Source organism: Pongo abelii, chromosome 9 (genome assembly GCF_028885655.2).
Source record: "Pongo abelii isolate AG06213 chromosome 9, NHGRI_mPonAbe1-v2.0_pri, whole genome shotgun sequence".
NCBI classification, from domain to species: domain Eukaryota; kingdom Metazoa; phylum Chordata; class Mammalia; order Primates; family Hominidae; genus Pongo; species Pongo abelii.
In genome coordinates this window covers 69,500,692-69,522,989 of record NC_071994.2, presented here as the reverse complement: position 1 = coordinate 69,522,989, position 22,298 = coordinate 69,500,692, and the positions used below count along the sequence as shown (strand labels likewise).

The window sequence follows — 22,298 nt, the reverse complement described above, 5'->3', positions numbered from 1 at the left end:
CAGGCTGGTGGGAAAATATTAGAGATAGTTATAGAAATAGACACAAATCTTCTCGGAAGGCCTAGAAGTTTGCATAACTTCAGTTATAACTTCGGTTAGAAGTTTGCATAACTTCTGCTTTCAGCTGAAGGCGGCCTGATCCCTTTACCTTTAGTTAAACAAATTAAAATAGTAATAAAGAAAGGCAGAGTAGTTTACCTAGCTAGCTTGTTTACTCATATAATCTTAAGACTAACCTTTGATGTACCTCCAGTGCTTAAGTGCTTTTACTTGGGAAGTCCACAATGTCAATGTGGATTCTAATGGTGTTGACTCAAGATTTTGTTAATTAATCCTACTGAATAAATACGAATCTGACTAGCTGACCAGGGCCGAGTGGCAGCTGTTTACAGGACTCAGCAGGAAGCCTATAAGCGGCTGGGACCCTGAGCTGTACTGGCAGAGCAGAATATCTGTGTGTCAGTTTATGTTTATTCATCCTTTGCCAAATCAGGAGTTTGCAGAAACAGATCCCCCACAGCTAGTGCCCCCGTGAAAGGAGCGCTGCCCCAACACAGGAACAGAAAACTAAATACTGCATGTTGTCACTCATAAGTGGGAGTTGAACAGTGAGAACACATGGACACAGGGAGGGGAACGACACACACCAGGGCCAGTTGGGAAGTGGGGGTTGAGGGGAGGGAGAGCATTAGGACAAATAGCTAATGCATGTGGGGGCTTAAAACCTAGATGACAGGCTGATAGGTGCAGGAAACCACCACGGCACACATATACCTATGTAACGAACCTACACATTCTGCACTTGTATCCCAGAACTTCAAGTAAAACCAAAAAAAAAAAAAAAGAAAGGACACTATTTAATAACATGAAAACGTGAAAGTATAAAACTTGCTGGTAACCATGGACATATAGTCAAATTCATAATATTCATGCTGTAATTATAGTGGGTAAAACTGTTTTAAAGGTTAAAATGCAAAAGCAATAAAAATAACTGCAGCAGCAAAAATTTGTAAATGTATATACAACATAAAAAGATGTAAATTTTTTCATCAAAAATATTTAAATATGAGAGAGGAAGCAAAAGTGCCAAGTTTTCATGTGGTAGAAGTTAAGTTATTATCATCTCAAAACAAAATGCTGTAACTATATGTTGTATATATGCCTCATGGTAACCACAAGGCAAAAATCTATAGTAGATACACAAAAGATAAAGAGAAAAGAATCAAAGCATACAGAAAATCATCAAATCACAAAGGAAGACAGCAAGAAAGGAAGAAAAAAAAACCTGTAAACCAGAAAACAAAATTAACTAAAGTAGTTAACAAAGTGGCAATAGTAAATACCTATCAGATTACTTTAAATGTATATGAACTATATTATCCAAAGAAAAGACAGAGTGACTGAATGTATTCAAAAGCACATGCACTGTATCCTGCCTATAGGACACTCAGTTCAGCTTTTAAGAAAACATAGACTGAAAGTGAAAGGATGGAAAAAGATATACCACACAAGCAGAAACCAAAAGACAGCAGCAATAGCTAATACTTATATCAGATAAAATAGACTTTAAGTCAAAAACTGTCACAAAAGGCAAAGAAGATAATTATATGATAAATATGACAATTTACCAAGAGGAAATAACAATAATTAATATATAGGCACCCTAGGTCAGAGCTCCTAAATACATAAAGCAATTATTAAGTCATCTGAAGGAAGAAAGTCAGCAGTACAATACTACTAGGGGACTTCAATATTTTTCTTTCAATAACAGATAAGTAATTCAGACACAAAGACAATAAAAGGACATTGGATTTTAGGCCAAATGAACCTAACAGACATATACAGAATATTGCATCCCACAGCAACAGAAAACACATTCTTCTCAACTGCATATGAAACATTCTCTAGGATAGATCACATGTAAAGCAAGAAAACAAGTCTTAACAAATTTAAAAAGATTAAAATCATATCAGGCATCTTTTATGACCACAATGTTATGAAGCCAGAAATCAAGGACAGGAAATAAACTGTAAAAATAAAAAATCTGTGGAAATTAAATACCACTTTCTTGAACAACCAATAGGTCAAAGAAGAAAGCAAATGGGAAATAAAAATATATCTTGTGACAAATGAAGGTGAAAACATAACATATAAAAACTTATTAAATAAATCAAAAGTAGTTCTAAGAAGGAGGATTACAGTGGTAAATGTCTGCATTTAAAAAAAAGAAAGATCTCAAATAACAACTTTTTAATTTTACTTTATTTTATTAAGTTTTGGGGTACATGTGCAGGATGTGCAGGTTTCTTACACAGGTAAATGTTTGCCATGGTGGTTTGCTGCATGTATCAACCCATCACCTAGGTATTAAGCCCAGCCTGCATTAGCTATTTTTCTTGATGCTCTTCCCTCCCTCTACCCTCACCCCTGACAGGCCCCAGGTGTGTTTTGTTCCCTTCCCTGTGTCCGTGTTTTCTCATTGTTCAGCTCCCACTTATGAGTGAACATGTGGTGGTTGGTTTTCTGTTCCTGTGTTAGTTTGCTGAGGATAATGGCTTCCAGCTCTATCCATATCCCTGCAAAGGACATTATTTCGTTCTTTTTATGGCTGCATAGTATTCCTTGGTGCATATGTACCACATTTTCTTTATCCAGTCTATCATTGATGAGCATTTGGGTTGGTTCCATGCCTTTGCTATGGTGAATAGTATCACAAAGAACATACATATGCATGTATCTTTATAACAGTATGATTTATATTCATTTGGGTATATACCCAGTAATGGCATTGCTGGGTCAAATGGCAATTCTGGTTCTAGGTCTTTGAGGAATCACCACACTGTCTTCCACAATGGTTGAACTAATTTACATTCCCACCAACAGTATAAAAGCATTCCTATCCCTCCACAGCCTTGACAGCATCTGTTGTTTCCTGACTTTTTAATAATTGCCATTCTGACTGGCATGAGATGGTATCTCATTGTGGTTTTGATTTGCATTTCTCTAATTATTAGTGATGTTGGGCTTTTATTTCATATGTTTGTTGGCTGCATAAGTGTCTTCTTTTGAGAAGTGTCTGTTCATGTCCTTTGCCCACTTCTTAATGGGGTGGTTCATTTTTTCTCGTAAATTTGCTCAAGTTCCTTGTAGACTTTGGATATTAGACCCTGACTAATATTATCCATATTAGTCAGGTGAATAAGTTGCAAATAACAACTTAATGTTACACCTCAAGGAACTAGAAAAGGAAAAACAAATTAAGCCCAAAGTGTGTTAAAAAAAAAAAAAAAGGAAATAACAAAGATCAGAGCTGAAATGAATAAAACAGAATAAAAAAATAGGCCAACAGAGAGTTTTTTAAGTAAAAATTAACCAAATTGGCAAACTCTTAGACTAAGAAAATAAAAGAGAAGATATAAGTAAATAAAATCCAAAATAAAAGAGAATAGATTAATCCTGATACCACAGAAATACAGAGACTACTATGAAAAATTATACACCAGTAATTGAATAACCTGGAATAAATGAATAAATTCCTAGAAACATAGGTGTTATATTTTTTACGTATGTCTAACATAAAAATAAAATCTGAACAGACCAATAAGGAGTTTGGAATTTGAATCAGTAATAAAATACTTCCATGAAAGAAAGACCCAGGATAAAATGGGCCATGAATTTTACCAAACATTTAAGAATAATTATTGCCAATCTTTTCAAATTCTTCCAAAAGAAGGAATCCTCCCTAACTCATTTTATGAGGCCAGCATCATCCTGATACCAAAGCCTGGCAGAGACATGACAAAAAAAGAGAATGTTAGACAAATATCCCTGATGAACATCAATGCAAATATCCCCAATAAAATACTGGCAAACTGTATCCGACGGCACATCAAAAAGCTTATCCACCACGATCAAATCAGCTTCATCCCTGGGAAGCAAGGCTGGTTCAACATATGCGAATCAATAAACATAATCCATCACATAAACAGAACCAATGACAAAAACCACATGATTTTCTCAATAGATGCAGAAAAGGCCTTTGACAAAATTCAACAGCCCTTCATGCTGAAAACTCTCAATAAACTAGGTATTGATGGAACATATCTCAAAATAATAAGAGCTATTTATGACAAACCCATAGCCAATATCATACTGAATAGGCAAAAACTGGAAGCATCCCCTTTGAAAACCTGCACAAGACAGGGATGCCCTCTCTCACCACTCCTATTCAACAAAGTGTTGGAAGTTCTGGCCAGGGCAGTCAGGCAAGAGAAAGAAATAAAGGGTATTCAATTAGGAAAAGAGGAAGTCAAATTGTCCCTGTTTGCAGATGACATGATTCTATATTTAGAAAACCCCATTGTCTCAGCCCAAAATCTCCTTAAGCAGATAAGCAACTTCAGCAAAGTCTCAAGATACAAAATCAATGTGCAAAAATTACAAGCATTCCTATACACCAATAACAGACAAACAGCCAAATCATGAGTGCTTCAAAGAGAATAAAATACTTAGGAATCCAACTTACAAGGGATATGAAGGACCTCTTCAAGGAGAATTACAAACCACTGCTCAACAAAATAAAAGTGGACACAAGCAAATGGAAGAACATTCCATGCTCATGGATAGGTAGAATCAATATCGTGAAAATGGCCATACTGCCCAAGATAATTTATAAATTCAATGCCAACCCCATCAAGCTACCAATGACTTTCTTCACAGAATTGGAAAAAACTACTTTAAAGTTCATATGGAACCAAAAAGGAGCCTGCATTGCCACGACAATCCTAAGCAAAAGGAACAAAGCTGGAGGCATCACACTACCTGACTTCAAACTATACTACAAGGCTACAGCAACCAAAACAGCATGGTACTGGTACCAAAACAGAGATATAGACCAATGGAACAGAACAGAGTCCTCAGAAATAACACCACACATCTATAGCCATCTGATCTTTGACAAACCTGATAAAAACAACAAATGGGGAAAGGATTCCCTATTTAATAAATGGTGCTGGGAAAGCTGGCTAGCCATATGTAGAAAGCTGAAACTGGATCCCTTCCTTACACCTTTATATAAAAATTAATTCAAGATGGATTAAAGACTTAAATGTTAGACCTAAAACCATAAAAACCCTAGAAGAAAACCTAGGCATTACCATTCAGGACATAGGCATGGGCAAGGACTAAAATACCAAAAGCAATGGAAACAAAAGCCAAAATTGACAAATGGGATCTAATTAAACTAAACTAAAGAGCTTCTGCATGGCAAAAGAAACTACCATCAGAGTGAACAGGCAACCTACAGAATGGGAGAAAATTTTTGCAATTTACCCATCTGACAAAGGGCTAGTATACAGAATCTACAAAGAACTTAAACAAATTTACAAAAAAAAAAAAAAACCCATCAAAAAGTGGGCAAAAGATATGAACAGACACTTCTCAAAAGAAGACATTTATGCAGCCAACAGACACATGAAAAAATGCTCATCATCACTGGTCATCAGAGAAATGCAAATCAAAACCACAATAAGATACCATCTCACACCAGTTAGAATGGTGATCGTTAAAAAGTCAGGAAATAACAGGTGCTGGAGAGGATGTGGAGAAATAGGAATGCTTTTACACTGTTGGTGGGAGTGTAAACTAGTTCAACCATTGTGGAAGACAGTGTGGTGATTCCTCAAGGATCTAGAACTAGAAATACCATTTGACCCAGCCATCCCATTACTGGGTATATACCCAAAGGATTGTAAATCATGCTACTATAAAGACACATGCACACGTATGTTTATTGTGGCACTATTCACAATAGCAAAGACTTGAAACCAACCCAAATGTCCATCAATGTTAGACTGGATTAAGAAAATGTGGCACATATACACCTGGAATACTATGCAGCCATAAAAAAGGTTGAGTTCATGTCCTTTGCAGGGACATGGATGAGGCTGGAAACCATCATTCTCAGCAAACTATTGCAAGGAGAGAAAACCAAACACTGCATGTTCTCACTCATAGGTGGGACTTGAACAATGAGAACACTTGGACACAGGGCAGGGAACATCACACACAGGGGCCTGTTGTGGGGTGGGGGGAGCAGGGAGGGATAGCATTAGGAGGAATATGTAATGTAAATGATGAGTTAATGGGTGCAGCACACCAACATGGCACATGTATACATATGTAACAAACCTGCATGTTGTACACATGTACTCTAGAACTTAAAGTATAATAAAAAATTAAAAAATAAAAATAAAAAAATACACAGAGGAGATATTAGGTTGGTGCAAAAGTAATTGTGGCATTCTTATAGAATATATAAAATAGCCTCAAAAAGGGCAAATCTATGAGTTATTGGCCTTAAAGAGGGAGTAGAGAAACAGATAGGGGAAGAAAGTTTATTTAAAGGGATAATAACAGAGAACTTCCCAAAACTAGAGAAAGCTATCAGCATTCAAGAAGATTATAGAACACCAAGCAGATTTAATCCAAAAAAGACTACCTCAAGTCATTTAATAATGAAACTACCAAAGGTCAAGGATAAAGAAAGGATTCAAAAAGCATCAAGAGGAAAAAAAAATAACTTACAATGGAGTTCTAATATGTCTGGTGGTAGACTTTTCAGTGGAAAAGGCTAGAAGAGAGCAGCATTACATATTTGAAGTGCTGAAGTAAAAAAAAAAAAAAAAAAAAAAAAAAAAAAAAAAAAAAAAAAAAAAGGTTATCTTGCAATAGAATATCTGGTGAAAACATCTTCAAACACAAAGAAGAAATAAAGACTTTCCCAGCAAACAATAGCTGAGAGATTTCATCAACAGCAGACCTGCACTACAAGAAATGCTAAAGGGAGTACTTCAAGCAGAAATAAAAGGACATACGTGAGCACTAAATAATCACCTGAAGGTACTAAACTCACTGGTAATAACTAAACAGAAAAACACAGAATATTATAATACTGTAACCATGGTGTGTAACTACTCATACCTTAGTAGAAAAACAAAATGATGAACCAATCAAAAATAACTGCAACAACTTCTCAAGACACAGACAATAAAGTATAAATAAAAACAAAAAAATTAAAAAGCAGGGGAGATGAAGCTAAACTGTTTATTGGTTTTCTTTTTGTTTGTTTATGAAAACAGTATTAAGTTGTTATGAGCTTAAAATAATGGGTAATTGCAAGCCTCATGGCAACCTCAAACCAAAAAACATATGATAGATATACAAAAAAAAGCAAGAGAATAAATTATATCACCAGAGATAATCACCTTCATTATAAGGAAGATAGGAAGACAGAAAAGAAGGGAGGACCACAAAACAACCAGAAAACAAATAACATAATGGCAAGAGCAAGGCCTTACCTATCAATAATAACACTGAATGTAGTGGACTAAACTCTCCAATCAAAAGGCGTAGGCTGACTGAATGTATGAAAGAACAAGACCCATTGACCTGTTTCTGCCAAGAAATACACCTTACCTATAAAAAAAACACATTGACTGAAAACAAAGGGATGGAAAAAGTATTCCATGCCAATGGAAACCCAAAAAACACCAGGAGTCACTATATTTATATCAGACAAAATAGATTTCAAAACAAAAACAAAAACCGTAAGAGACAAAGTGTCACTATATAGTGATAAACAGGTCAATTCAGAAAGTGGATTATAACAATATTAAATATACATGCATCCAATACTGGAGCACCCAGATATATAAAGGAAATATTATTAGAGCTAAAGAGAGAAATAGAGTCCAATACAATAATAGCTGGAGACTTCAATATCCCAATATGCCTGATGAATATTGATGCAAAAATCCTGAAAAAAATACTAGCAAATCAAATTCAACAACACATTTTTAAAAAATCATTCATCATGACTAAGTAGGATTTGTCACAGGGATGCAAGGGTGGTTCAACATATGCAAATCAATCCAATGTGGTACATCAGATTAACAAAATGAAGGACAAAAATCATATAATAATTTCAACTGATGCTGAAAAAGCATTTGATAAAATTCAACATCCCTTCATCATAAAAACATTTTTAAAAAACTATAGAAGGAGCATACCTCAACATAATAAAATCCATATATGACAGACCCACAACAAGTATCATACTGAATGGGTAAAAACTGAAAGCCTTTCCTTTAAGACCTAGAACATCACAAAGATGGCCACTTTCACCACTGTTATTCAACATAGTACTGGAAGTCCTAGCTAGAGCAAACGAGAAAAATATAAAGGGCATCCAAATTAGAAAGAAAGAAGTCAAATTATCCTTATTTGCAGATAATATAATCTTATATTTGGAAAAATCAAATGACTTCACCAAAAAAACTATTAGAGCTGATAAACAATTTCAGTAAAGTTGCAGGATACAAGATCAATATTTTAAAAATCAGTAGCATTTCTATATGCCAACAGTGAACAATATGAAAAATAAATAAAAAACAGAATCCGATTCACAAGTCACAAATAAAATTAAATAACTAGGAATTAACCAAAGAAGTGACAGATATCTACAAAGAAAACTGTTAAACACTGATGAAATAAATTGAAAAGGACACAAAAAATGGAAAGATATTCCATGCTTGTGGATTAGAAGAATCAATACTGTTAAACGGTCCATACTACTCAAAGCAGTTTACAGATCCAGTGCAATCTCTATCAAAATACCAATGACATTCTTCACAGAAATAGAAAACACAATCCTAAAACTTATATGGAACCAGAAAAGAGCCCAAGTAGCCAAAACTCTCATAGGCAAAAAGAACAAAACTGGAGGAATCCCATTACCTGACTTCGAATTATACTACACGGCTATAGTGAACAAAACAGCGTGATACTGGCATAAAAATGGATGCATACACCAATGGAACAGAAAAAAGAACCCATAAACAAATCCACACACCTATAGTAAACTAATTTTTGACAAAGGTGCAAAGAACATACACTGGGGAAGAGAGAACGTACACTGGGGAAAAGACAGTCTCTTCAATAAATCGTGCTGGGAAAACTGGATTTCCATATGCAGAAGAATGAAACTGACCCCTGTTTCTCTATATATACAAAAATAAAATCAAAATGGATCAAAGACCTAACTCTAAGACCTCAAATTATTAAACCACTACAAGAAAACATTAGATGAAGTCCCCAGAACATTGGTCTGGACAAAAATTTCTTGAGCAATACCCCACAAGCATAGGCAACCAAAGCAAAAACGGGCAAATGGGATCACCTCAAGTTAAAAAGCTTCTGCACAGCAGATGATACAATAAACAAAGTGAAGAGACAACACACAGAATGGGAGAAAATATTTGCAAACTACCCCTCTGACAAGGGATTAATAACCAGAATACATAAGGAGCTCAAACAACTCTTTAGGAAAATATCTAATAATCCAGTTTTTAAAATGGGCTAAACATTTGAATAGACGTTTCTCAAATGAAGACATACAAATGGCAAACACATATGAAAAGGTATTCAACATCATTTGTCATCAGAGAAATGCAAATCAAAACTACAATGATGTATCATTTCACCCCAGTTAAAATGGCTTTTATCCAAAAGACAGGCAATAACAAATGCTGGCGAGGATGTGGAGAAAAGGGAACCCTCATACACTGTTGGTGGGAATGTAAGTGAGTACAAGCACTATGGAGAACAGTGTGGAGGTTCCTCAAAAATAGAATTACCATATGATCCAGCAGTCCCACTGCTGGGTATATACCCCAAAGAAAGGAAATCAGTTTATCAAAGAGATATCTGTACTCCCATGTTTGTTGCAGTAATGTTCACAATAGCCAAGATTTGGAAGCAACCTAACTGTCCATCAACAGATGAGTGGATAAAGAAAATGTACATAGACACAATGAAGTACTATTTGGCCATAAAAAAGAATGAGGCCCTGTCATTTGCAACAATGTTAATGGAACTGCAGAGCATCATGTTAAGTGAAATAATCCAGGTACAGAAAGACAAATATCACATGTTCTCACTTATTTGTGTGATATAAACACCAAAACAATTGAACTAATTGAGATAGAGAGTAGAAGGATGGTTATTAGAGGTTGAGAAAGGCAGTAGAGGGTTGGAGGGGAAGTGAAGATGGTTAATCGGTACAAAAAGATAGTTAGAATTAATGAATAAAACCTAGCGTTTGCTAGCACAACAGGGTGACTACAATCAATAATATTTTAATCATACATTTTAAAATAACTAAAAGAGTATAATTGGTTGTTTGTAATACAAAGGACAAGTGTTTGAGTAGATGGATACCCCATTCTCTATCATGTAATTATTATACATTGCATGCCTGTATCAAAATATCTCCTATACCCCATAAATATATACACCTACTATGTACCCATAAAAATTAAAAAATTTTAAAAGGAAATAAAACTTTTGCTTTTTTTTCCATCAATATTGTTAAAAATATCTCTAGTATTGATAGTTTATTTTTACTTTATTATTTTCTAAATAAACAGTCATCTTGTATAACACTTTATTTCTTTTTTTCTATTGTTATGCCTTCTATTTCCTTTTCTTGTTATAGTGCCCTGGCTAGTGTCACCCATACCACGAAGAATAGAAATGCTAACAATGGCATCTCTTTCTCATTCTCAGACATGAAGGAAAAGCTTTCAAAACATGAGTAGTTTTTCCTAGATGAAGTACTTATACTATTTCAATTTTGCTAAGGCTTTTTAATCACAAATTGATGATAAAAATTATCAAAGTCTTTTTTGAATCCGTGGCTGTCATGTTTTTTTTTCAAGAAAAAAATAATATTTTTATTCTATTCTTTTTTATACTTTAAGTTCTGGGGTACATGTGCAGAATGTGCAGTTTTGTTACATAGGTACACATGTGCCATAGTGGTTTGCTGCACCCATCAACCTGTCATCTGCATTAGGTATTTCTCCTAATGCTATCTCTTCCCTGGTCCCCCATCCCCTGACAGGCCCTGGTGTGTGATGTTCCCCTTCCTGTGTCCATGTGTTCTCATTGTTCAACTCCCACTCATGAGTGAGAACATGCAGTGTTTGGTTTCCTGTTCTTGTGTTAGTTTGCTGAGAATGATGGTTTCCAGCCTCATCCATGTCCCTGCAAAGGACATGAACTCATCCTTTTTGATGGCTGCATAGTATTCCATGGTGTATATGTGCCACATTTTCTTTATCCAGTCTATCATTGATGGACATTTGGGTTGGTTCCAAGTCTTTGCTATTATGAACAGTGCCACAATAAACACATGTGTGCATGTGTCTTTATAGTAGAATGATTTATAATCCTTTGGGTATATACTCAGTAATGGGTTGGCTGGTTCAAATGGTATTTCTAGTTCTAGATCCTTGAGGAATCGCCACACTGTTTTCCACAATGGTTGAACTAATTTATACTCCCACCAACAGTGTAAAAGTGTTCCTATTTCTCCACATCGTCTCCAGCATATGTTGTTTCTTGACTTTTTTTTTTTTTTTTTTTTTTTTTGAGATGGAGTCTTGCTCTGTTGCCCAGGCTGGAGTGCAGTGGTGTGATCTCGGCTCACTGCAAGCTCCACCTCCTGGGTTCACGCCATTCTCCTGCCTCAGCCTCCCGAGTAGCTGGGACTATGGGTGCCCGCCACCACATCTGGCTAATTTTTTGTATTTTTAGTAGAGACGGGGTTTCACCATGTTAGCCAGGATGGTCTCAATCTCCTGATCTCATGATCCACCCGCCTCAGCCTACCAAAGTGCTGGGATTACAGGCATGAGCCACCGCGCCTGGCCTTCCTGACTTTTTAATGATTGCCATTCTAACTGGCATGAGATGGTATCTCATTGTGGTTTTGATTTGCATTTCTCTAATGACCAGTGATGATGAGGTTTTTTTCTTACTTTTGTTGGCTGCATAAATATCTTCTTTTGAGAAGTGTCTGTTCATATCATTCACCCACTTTTTGATGGGGTTGTTTCTTGTAAATTTGTTTAAGTTCTTTGTAAATTCTGGATATTAGTCCTTTGTCAGATGGATAGATTGCAAAAGTTTTCTCCCATTCTGTAGGTTGCCTCTTCACTCTGATGATAGTTTCTTTTGCTATGCAGAAACTCTCCAGTTTAATTAGATCCCATTTGTCATATTTGGCTTTTGCTGCTGTTGCTTTTGGTGTTTTATTTTTTTTATTATTATTATACTTTAAGTTTTAGGGTACATGTGCACAATGTGCAGGTTACATATGTATACATGTGCCATGCTGGTGTGCTGCACCCATTAACTCATCATTTAGCATTAGGTAGCATTAGGAGCTTTTGGTGTTTTAGTAATCAAGTCTTTGCCCATGCCTATGTCCTGAATGGTATTGCCTAGGTTGTCTTCTAAAGAAATTTCTCTCAGAGCCCCATACTTGACACACAGAGTAAGGGGCCTATTTCCCAAATAACATTATTCATGGCCCTTAAGTTCTGCCTACGATTCAGTACGGAATTCTAAACAGTGCATTTGTTCAGAATTTTATGTAAATAGTGTATTGCATTTAAGACCCCCAATGCCATGTCCTTTGACTTCTTTAAGGATAAATTTTACCATGAGTGAACTTCCTATTTCTCCTAAATTTGGACAAAACTGAAATGTCAGGTGTGTTACATATAACACTACACTGCTTATGACAAAAATGATTAATTGTAAATTCTATCCATACATGGGGCCAGTATATTCTATTTTATACTTTATACTTCCTTGAGTGCAGTCATTCTTATTCCTGTAAAAACCTTGCAGAGACCCTGGAACTAAACACTATACTAAACACCATGTAAAATATATTGATTCCAATTAAGGTCATGAGGCTTCTAAGTAGGATGGCTCCTCTGCCTGTGCTGCCAGTTGGGATTTCTATGTGAAGACCAATGAGGACTATGCTAACCAAATAGAAATGCCTGGTGTAACTCTACTGGCGTGGCAAATTTTTCAAGTATGCTGTTCTAAATAATTGCATATATTTAGTCATTATTTTTGGTTGTGGTTGTACACATTTCAAATAGTCTTTTTACTTTGAAATAAAGCAATATTATAGTCTGTAATTGTTCATTTCCATATGTTAAATCTTAGTTTTGTTTCTGTTGCCTTTTGCTTCCACTGGCTTTCATGCTTGGTACCTTGTTTCCTTTTGTGCTGGTCATTATTTTTCACCGTGTGTTGGTTATTGATTTTGAATAATTACCAGTAGGAATCACTGAGGTGTGGGTTTGTTGTTTGCTTATTCAGTTCACCCTGATTCAGACCACCTGTCCCTGACCATGTTATATTCAAATTCAAGCACTGAACTTCTCAAGCTCTCCAGGGCTGCTAACCTGTGCCAGCCTTGGTTACTTCACGTTTTCCCTTATCCTGAGGATATATGTGAGGTGTATAAATCAGACTTCTCACCTGGATATGCCATAGGCTTTGATTTGTGGCCCTCTCATCCCACAAGAACACTAAAGCCACAGCTCAGGATAATAACAATCTTCTGACTTGCCAAATTCTCTCTTGGCAAAAGCATTTTTGAGTATTGGGCCTACTTCTCTAGGTTATCACACTTTCTGATAAGACAATTCCTTATTATCCTGTAAGTTCTAATGTGAAATTTAAGATATATTAACATTTTATCATGTTTTAATTGTATTCACCATGGCACTGATTAAAATGATCAATTCTGCCACTGTTGGAACAGAAACCTCAAAAGTAAATTACATGCATGTGAGTGAAGATTAGACTCATAGAGCTGTTACACAGGTAACACCATATTCAACATGAACTGTCCTCACCTTTGGCAGCAGTTGTTCAGATGTTATGTTCCCAGTGAGACCTGCAGTGACTCCTCCCTGCCCCTGGCACATCAACCTTCCACATACTCTTCCACTTTTTCTTTCTCCATAGCACTCATCCCCTTCTAATAGTAGGTTTCACTTACTTGTTAGTTTTATTGTCTGACTCCTATGTTAGAAGACAAATTCCATCATGACAGACATCTGTGGCTATTAGTCACTTATATCCTCATCTAGGGCAGTGCCTATAAGGATCACCAAATAGGCCGGCTGCAGTGGCTCATGCCTGTAATCCCAGCACTTTGGGAGGCTGAGGTGGGCGGATCACTAGGTCAGGAGATCGAGACCATCCTGGCTAACACGGTGATACCCCATCTCTACTAAAAATACAAAAACTTAGCCGGATGTGGTGGCAGGTGGGCCTGTAGTCCCAGCTACTAGGGAGGCTGAGGCAGGAGAATGGCGTGAACCCAGGAGGCAGAGCTTGCGGTGAGCCGAGATCGTGCCACTGCACTCCAGCCTGGGTGACAGAGCTAGACTCCATCTCAAAAAATATATATAAAATAAAATAAGAATAACCAAATATAGTTTTATTTATTTATTTATTTATTTATTTTTGAGATGGAGTTTTGCTGTTGTTGCCCAGGCTGGAGTGCAATGGCGCCATCTCGGCTCACTGCAACCTCTGCCTCCTGGGTTCAAGTGATTCTCGTGCCTCAGCCTCCTGAGTAGCTGGGATTACAGGCGCCCATCACCACGCCCAGCTAATTTTTTTTTGTATTATTTGTAGAGACAGGGTTTCTCCATGTTGGTCAGGCTGGTCTTGAACTCCCGACCTCAGGTGATCCCGCTGCCTTGGCCTCCCAAAGTTCTGGGATTACAGGCATGAGCCACTGTGCCCGGCCTCAAATATAGTTTTTGAATGTACAAAATAAAAAATAAATGAATGAAATGATTGATACCTTATGGTTCTATTGACAGAATGTTGGGATTGTTGTCTGAAACACTAAAGAGGGGACAGGAAAGAGAAATAAATCGTGTAGTCATCAGCATACAGAGGTTGATTAAGCCTCTCCAGGGGCAGACATACTTTCAGAGGAGAGGCAGTCTAGTCCCCTTGAGTTTCCTAAGTAAGATGAGGCTCTGACCATGAACAAGTCACTCCAAAAGGTTGTTCCTCACAGCCACAATGTCACACTATAAGCTGGATTCTCCTCTTGGAAGTTATTGCCTGATTTTTTTTCCCCACTCAGTCTCTAAGGAGTTCAGAAACCCTGCTCATTCCCACAGAAGTCACAGGTTTTGATCTTACAGAGAAATTCATAGGTTAGTCAGGGGCATCTAACAGGTTCTTCTCTGGGACCCTATAACCATGCTGGAGACAGAGAATAGAAACACAGACCAGATTGTTGTGGGTCTACCAAGCTCATTGCCAGCAGGCAACCTTTCTGGAAGAAGAATATCTCCAGCAATTTTACTATGGTTCCTTTGTCATTTTCTCTCACAATGTACTCAGTAACAACTATACATATCAGGCACGTATCTCAGGATAAGCTGATGTTGAAAATGGCCACAGTCTGAAGGTTTAAAGGTATGCCTTAACTTATGGCAGAAAACATCTCTTGAAAAAATAAGAATAAAATTTTTAAAGGATTTTCAGCAGATAAAGCATTTTTTCATGTGAAACTATTTGCATTCTCAATTATAAATTTAATTTAATTTTATTAAAGGTAAAGCAAGACGGACTTCTAATTTCCTATTCTATCTGAAAATCTTCCCTCCTGATTGACTAAAAAGCTCCACACTGGGTAATGGTCTATCGACAGATATATTTTGACCACAAACACTTGGTGTCTTATTATTATTATATATGGAATATTAATATATCAAATTCTTCAAACTAGTTTCATCAAGAAAATATTTTTATTCTAAGCTCTCTCTTCAGAGCCCCCTTAATCTCCTTGTTCCTGAGGCTGTAGATCAGGGGGTTCAACATGGGAATCACCATGGTGTAGAACACAGACACCACCTTGTTCTGGTCAGTTGAGTAGCTGGACTTGGGCATCACATAAATGCAGGTAATGGTCCCATAGAACAGAGTGACTGCAGTGAGGTGGGAGGTGCAGGTGGAGAAGGCCTTGTGGTGGTCCTTAGTGGAGCGCATCTTCAGGATGGTGATGAGGATATAGATGTAGGATATGGCTATGACACACACAGTGGCCACAATGATAGATCCAGAAGAGATAGCTGGAATTATTTCAAAAGTAAAATCATGGGAACAAGCAAGCTTCAAAAGTGGTGAATAGTCACAGAAAAAGTGATTGACCTTATTTGGCCCACAGAAGGACAGTCTTAATAAGCAGCCAATGAATGTCCAAGCATTCACACATCCACCCACGTAGGACATGCCCACTAAGATGATGCAGACTCCAGGGGACATGCAGGTAGAGTAGAGCAGGGGCGAGCAGATGGCCACATAGCGATCATAGGCCATGGCAGCCAGCAGGAAGCACTCGGTCGTACCAAACGTCACTACAGAACAGAGCTGGGCCACACAACCAGCAACAGGGAGAGAGGTTTCTTTCCTTAGGAAGCTCATGAGCATGACAGGTGTGACTGATGAGGAGTACCCAATATCTACAAAGGCCAAATGGCAGAGGAAAAGGTACATGGGTGTATGAAGATGATGACTTCTTCCGATCAATACGATTATGCTGATATTACCCATTAAGGTGACAACATAAATTCCTAGAAACACAAGAAATAAAATAGCACAAACTTTAGTATCCTCAGATAACCCCAAAAGAGTAAACTCTATCACAGTGGTGTCATTTCCAGTCCCCATCTATATTGGAAATGGTGCCAACTGAAAGAAAAACAAATGAGTATTATAATGGGATTCAATGCTATAATTGCACACTTATTTTTCCGATATCTATTTAACTAAAAAGTATAACAACTTAGGCACTCACGTAAATTTGGGAAGAAAACGCTTTCACACACGGTATCTTATGTAAGACTTGAAAACATAAATGTTCACTGATGTAAGGTCAGGAATACTCAGAAAAATCTTTTTTTTTTTTTTTTTAACTTAACACACTCAACTCATATTGGACGGTTAATTTAGGTGTTCTGTGAGTACATTTCAGAGATGGCCACTAGAATATATAAAGAATCCAGTAACTCAATTTTCTAAGGCCAAAGACATGATTGAAGGGAGACATAAATGTCAGAATAGACCAAGACTCATGGAAAAGAACAGTTGTTCAAAAGGATGTTTGAGGTATCATCTATTGTATCAAAGATGTGTAGTCATTAAGAATTCTGAATTCCAAACAGAGGTCAAACAGATTAGCTGCATGCTAATCCACAGGACCAAGAAGAGGTCAGTAACTCAACACTGAGCTGTGGTCCCCACCCAGAGATCTCACAATTGAGGAAAAGTATACCAAATATCCAGGAAGTCTGGACCGAGGCGGGAGGTGAAATAATGCACTCACATTATAAACAAGTAAACAGAGGAAGACTGAGGTTTGAAAGAGGAGATGAGACATCTCCTGATTATCTCAGGATCAAGCTATCTGATTCAAGATGGTGAGCCAATCTAGAGAAGACATGATCAGGTTACTCCTGGAAGGCTCCAAAGACACAACTTATACCCAAGACTCTGCATAAGCTGGGGATAGGTTGCTAACAGAAGATTTCAGCCTTCTACAGAACACAAATATCCAGCCCTATCTGAATAGTTGCTGTCTAATAAAAATTGCATCTGTAGGTCAGCTTCTGGAAGGCCCTCCTCCATAACAACTCGCTTGAGAAAAATCATGAAAATGCAAGAAAAGCAGGAGAGCTTTCTCACAGCTTCAAAAGGTCCTAGAAATAATCCACTTGATTTCTCTCACTTTATAAAATTATAAGCTGAGATCTAAAAAAGATAGATAATACACACAATTGTCTAACATAACTTTAGATCAAATGGCTTTCTGGAAACTGAGCTAAAATGAAGAACCATATTCTTGGACTTCTTCTAATTCATTTACTATCTTTATTTCACATATTACACATCTTTTCTATGATTTCTAAAGAAGACTATAGATTATCAGAAAGTATATTTAGTTCATTACATATTTAAAAAGGTTTTAAAATTATGCTAACATATAAATAATACATTTACTCTTGAAAGGGTAATTTTGCAGTGCAGTAATTCACATAAAGGTGTGGCTGAGAGAAAACGACAATTCTGTGAGGCAGGTGATAGTCTCCTTCAGTGCCCAGCACCTAGGGAATTGATATGCTTTTGTTTTAAGCTGAACAGTTGTGAGTGCCTGATAGATGAGGAGTCAGATTTCACTAAGATTTTCTCTTTTCTGAGCAACGAAAGGGACAGATATGGAATGTTAGGGTATATGCAAAGTAGAGAGTAAAATAACCACTACATTTAAGCTAGGCAAAGATGAAGTGAGTACCTGAGATGGGTAAAATCAACAAAATGGTTCTAGCCCTTCTGCAAGGATTGAAAATTTGCTATAATTATTCTACTAGTGAAAACAAGCAGGAAAAACAAGAAATGGTGGTAGTTACAGTTTGGGATGCTTAAAAATGAGATTACGGAAAAGCTACAGTTATTGGCAAATGCTAATGTCTAAACTCTAGCAATGGGAGAGACAGGTTTTAGGGAGGAAAACAAATTTTTTTTTTGAGGATATGTCAAGAAACTAAGAAGCCAAAATGTTGGAAGCATCTTCTATGTGGAGGTATTAAAACCATCAGGAATAGTGACAGAAATAATGTAAGAAAACGAGTGAGCCAGAGCCAAAAATCTTCCAAAGATGCGGAGACATGATGCTAGTCAGTTGATGATTGCAAACGCATGAGGAGAGAGAGGTAAGATTGGTTAGTATAGTCTGATGACATAAAACTCAACTATGGGTATTTGTAGGTAGGAAGGAGAGAGAATGTCCACAAGCAGCAACAGGGAAATGGAAGATCCTATCCACCACCAGGTTCGGGGTAAAAGTGGTAAAAGAAAAAAAAGTTCATCATTTGAGAAGGCTGCAGAGAAAACATTGTCCTCAGGGAGAGCCAAGTGTCTGTTGAAAAGGACAGTGAGGGAAATGGAATGTTCAAAACCAATATTGAGGACATAAGAAATTTTGTTGATAACTGTGACTGCAGAAGGGCACAGGAAAAAGGCTTCAAGAGTTAAAAAGAGATGGATATGGGACCTCTTGATTAAAGAGAAGGCTTGAATACTTGAAAATAACCTTTCTTAGTTCCAGTTGAATAGAGATGACATTCTGAGAGAGAGAGTACAGAAGATAATACACACAATTGTCTAACATACATTAGTATGCTACAATTTAATTGCTGAATGAGCAGAAGGGAGAGTGAAAGCTAATCCCAAAGTTGTGAAGATTGTGAGGAAGGGGTAATAGACAAGCAACTCAGCTGACCTGGAGTGACTTAACAGTTTTGAGGCAATCCCAGTATCTCACCCAAGGAAAAGTCATCCCTATTGAAGAATTTAAAACCAATGAGAAAAACTAGTAGGTAAAATCAAAAGGTCAAAGGTCCTGGAGTTAAAAAAACAAAAAAAACTGGATTCTGGTGATAGTCATTTCTGAGATTACTGCAGTGGTGACTTCACATAGATCCGAAACTGCCATTGCTAGTCATGGTTACCTTTATGGAGTATGCATCTGGAATATTACATATGGTCTGTCAAGACTTTCATCTTTACCTATGCTGTTATTTCATATAGGGTTTCAAAAAATTGGCTAGAAATAGAGAATATCTTACTAGGACAGGGAAGAATGAAGATGAACAGATATTATACAAAATGTTTAAACTGAACATGGAGATATAAGAAAGAAAATTTTCAAAATGAGAAGTTGATTTTTATGAAGGAGAGAAAAATTACCATAAAAATAAAATGTATACTTCATCATAAATATGAAAAAATATTTGAAAATATATATTTGTGTCTGTATTTGTAGGGTCTCATGACTTTCTGAAAAAGTAACCTTTATTGCTAATAGAAGTTGGGATTACAGCATAGAAAGACCAATATGCACCAAAGGGCATCAGCAAAATGGGGAAGAATGTTGCAGTGGCTGCTACAAAAACAGGGTTGCTGATACAGAAATTCCATGTTGATTGGTTGGGAATATGAGTAAAGAGAAGCAGAAGATACAGAGTCTTAAAGTGAATGACGGAACATAAGCAATTTATCTTGGGCAAGAAATGGCTCCTGAAGGAAATTAACTTTTTTTTTTTTTTTTTTTTTTACTACTCCAGTGCTTTTTAGAAGTCTGAAGATAAACAAAATAACTGCTCAATACATGGGAGAACCATCAAGCAGTCACAATTGTGCCCAGTTGGAATGGGCTGAAAATTGGTGACAGCACTATGAAAGAGATTCAGGAATTACAGGTCTACCTGAGCTAATGTGATGCTGTGACATTTTAAAATGATATTCTAGGATTCAGCATAGTAAATTAATCCACTACAGTCTATACTCTACACATCCATATGAAGATAATGCTTTAAATTTCTCAATAGATTACTTTCACTCTGGAGTCTGCAAACACTTTGCTCTTTGCTTCTGTGTATCTTAAGTATCCAATTGATGCCTCTATTAGAATTAGGAAAAAAGAGAAGCAGAAGTTTTTTTAAAAAAAAGTAGAGAGGAATGAATGAAAGGCAGAGGAATATGAAAGGCAGACCATACAGAGGGAGCCAAAGAGGTGCTATAGCTGATAAGATAAAAGAGGGAATTTTTATTTCACATGTCAACAATTTAATTCCATTTTTATCAATTATGTCTTCTTCTATGGAAGAAAATTAAGACAATTCAATGTTTTCCTACATCATTTAATACAAGGTTTATTTACTCTTGGAAATTTCCATTCTTTATTGCTCCTCAACAATAGCAACCACAAAAATTCCCATAATTCTCTTTTTAAAGATCAACCAAAATTAGAGAATAATGTATTTTTCTTCAAAGAATTTGCTCTAAAGCAGACTGAACTCTTGCACACGTGCACTGTTCTCTCTTTCTCTCTCTCACACACACACCACATGCATATGCACACACACTGGCACCAAAGTCATGTGCTCATCCGGCCACATTATTTTCACACTTTTATTCTGAACTGAGATGCTTGAATAATTTTATGTCTGAATTAACTGATCAATAGCATGCTATGTTAAGAACACCATGCAATTACATGTTTGAACTCTAAAGTCCTATCTTCCTTATCTTTGTACAGGACTTTATTTAGTGGCATGGACCCAAGAATGAATGAATGCTTAAAGTTTTAGAAAAGATAGATGTGTATAATAGAAATTTGGAGTCAGTTATAAAAGCTATTATGGCATGGAAGCAATGTGTTGGACAGAAATGCCATGAGCTTTGGAGACATACGGCCCTGGGATTATATTCAGCTTTGTCACCAGCAATCTATAGAATCTTGGAAATTTTACATAAACTGTTCAACTCTTCATTACGTTATTTGTTTAAAAAAATACTTCACATGATTCTTGTGTTGAATAAGATGATGTACACGATAATACCAAGTATGGATCATAGAAAGAAGTGAATGTTCAACAAATGATTATTTCCTTTAAAAAACTATACCTTAACTTCTAATACAAAAATGAGAAACAAACATTCCTGTATCAATAGAAAAGGGAAATTATTACCTGCAGATGAATGTACATCAACAATAATGACAAATTCCAAAGAACTGTCACTGTATAGAAAGGTGATATTTATTAGATTTGGGGTCCTTTGGGATATAGCCTCTTGAGTACACTACTTGTTTATAAAAATTTCACTGAAAATTCATCAAGACAATGAAAATTACAGGTACATGTGCTCATAATAATATGTGTTGCTGCTGGACATGGTGGCTCACACTTGCAATCCCAGCACTTTGGAAGGCCAAGGTGGGAGTATTGTTTGAGGCCGAGAGTTCAAACAAGCTTGGGCAACATAACAAGACCCCAGCTCTACAAAAAAATATAAATAAATAAAAGTAAAATTAGCCAGATGTCATGGCTCATGCCTGTAGCCTCAACTACTCAGGAGGCAGAAATGGGAAGATTGATTGAAGTCAGGAGTTTGAGGCTGCAGTGAGCTAGAGTTGCACCACTGTACTCCAGCCTGGGCAACTAAGCAAGACCTCATCTGAAGAAAAAAAGTCTAAAAACACCTGTAAATTTATTTATTTTTAGTATGCATTAGAATTTTTTAATAAAACTTTTTGATGACTGCTAAAACCACTGTAACTATAATGAGATTTATAGGAATAAGCAAGAGTACAGTGTACCAGAATAATTTCTCTTCAAAATAAAAATTCTTCTGGGAAAAAATAAGTGCTTATGTTTTCTGTATATTTCTAGATGATACTACCTTTATTTTTTAATTAAACTTTTTACTTTGAGATTATTATAGATTTACATGCAGTTTTAAGAAATGTAACTAATACAGAGAGATCTTATATGCCC

The 22,298-nt window shown here is 36.5% G+C and overlaps 1 protein-coding gene and 1 long non-coding RNA gene across 3 annotated transcripts in view; one reads left to right on the top strand and one right to left on the bottom strand.

Moving 5' to 3' along the window:
- LOC129048701 (uncharacterized) overlaps positions 1-22,298 on the top strand; it is a 196,960-nt gene that overhangs the window by 155,841 nt on the left and 18,821 nt on the right. The gene's annotated exons all lie outside the window — the stretch shown is intronic.
- On the bottom strand, positions 15,482-21,508 carry LOC100461659 (olfactory receptor 5P3). The gene is made up of 2 exons (XM_002822073.3): positions 21,492-21,508; positions 15,482-16,653 (listed from the first exon to the last, which is right to left on the bottom strand). The coding sequence occupies exon 2, from the start codon at positions 16,630-16,632 to the stop codon at positions 15,697-15,699; it is 936 nt and encodes a 311-aa protein (XP_002822119.3). The 5' UTR covers positions 16,633-16,653; positions 21,492-21,508; the 3' UTR covers positions 15,482-15,696.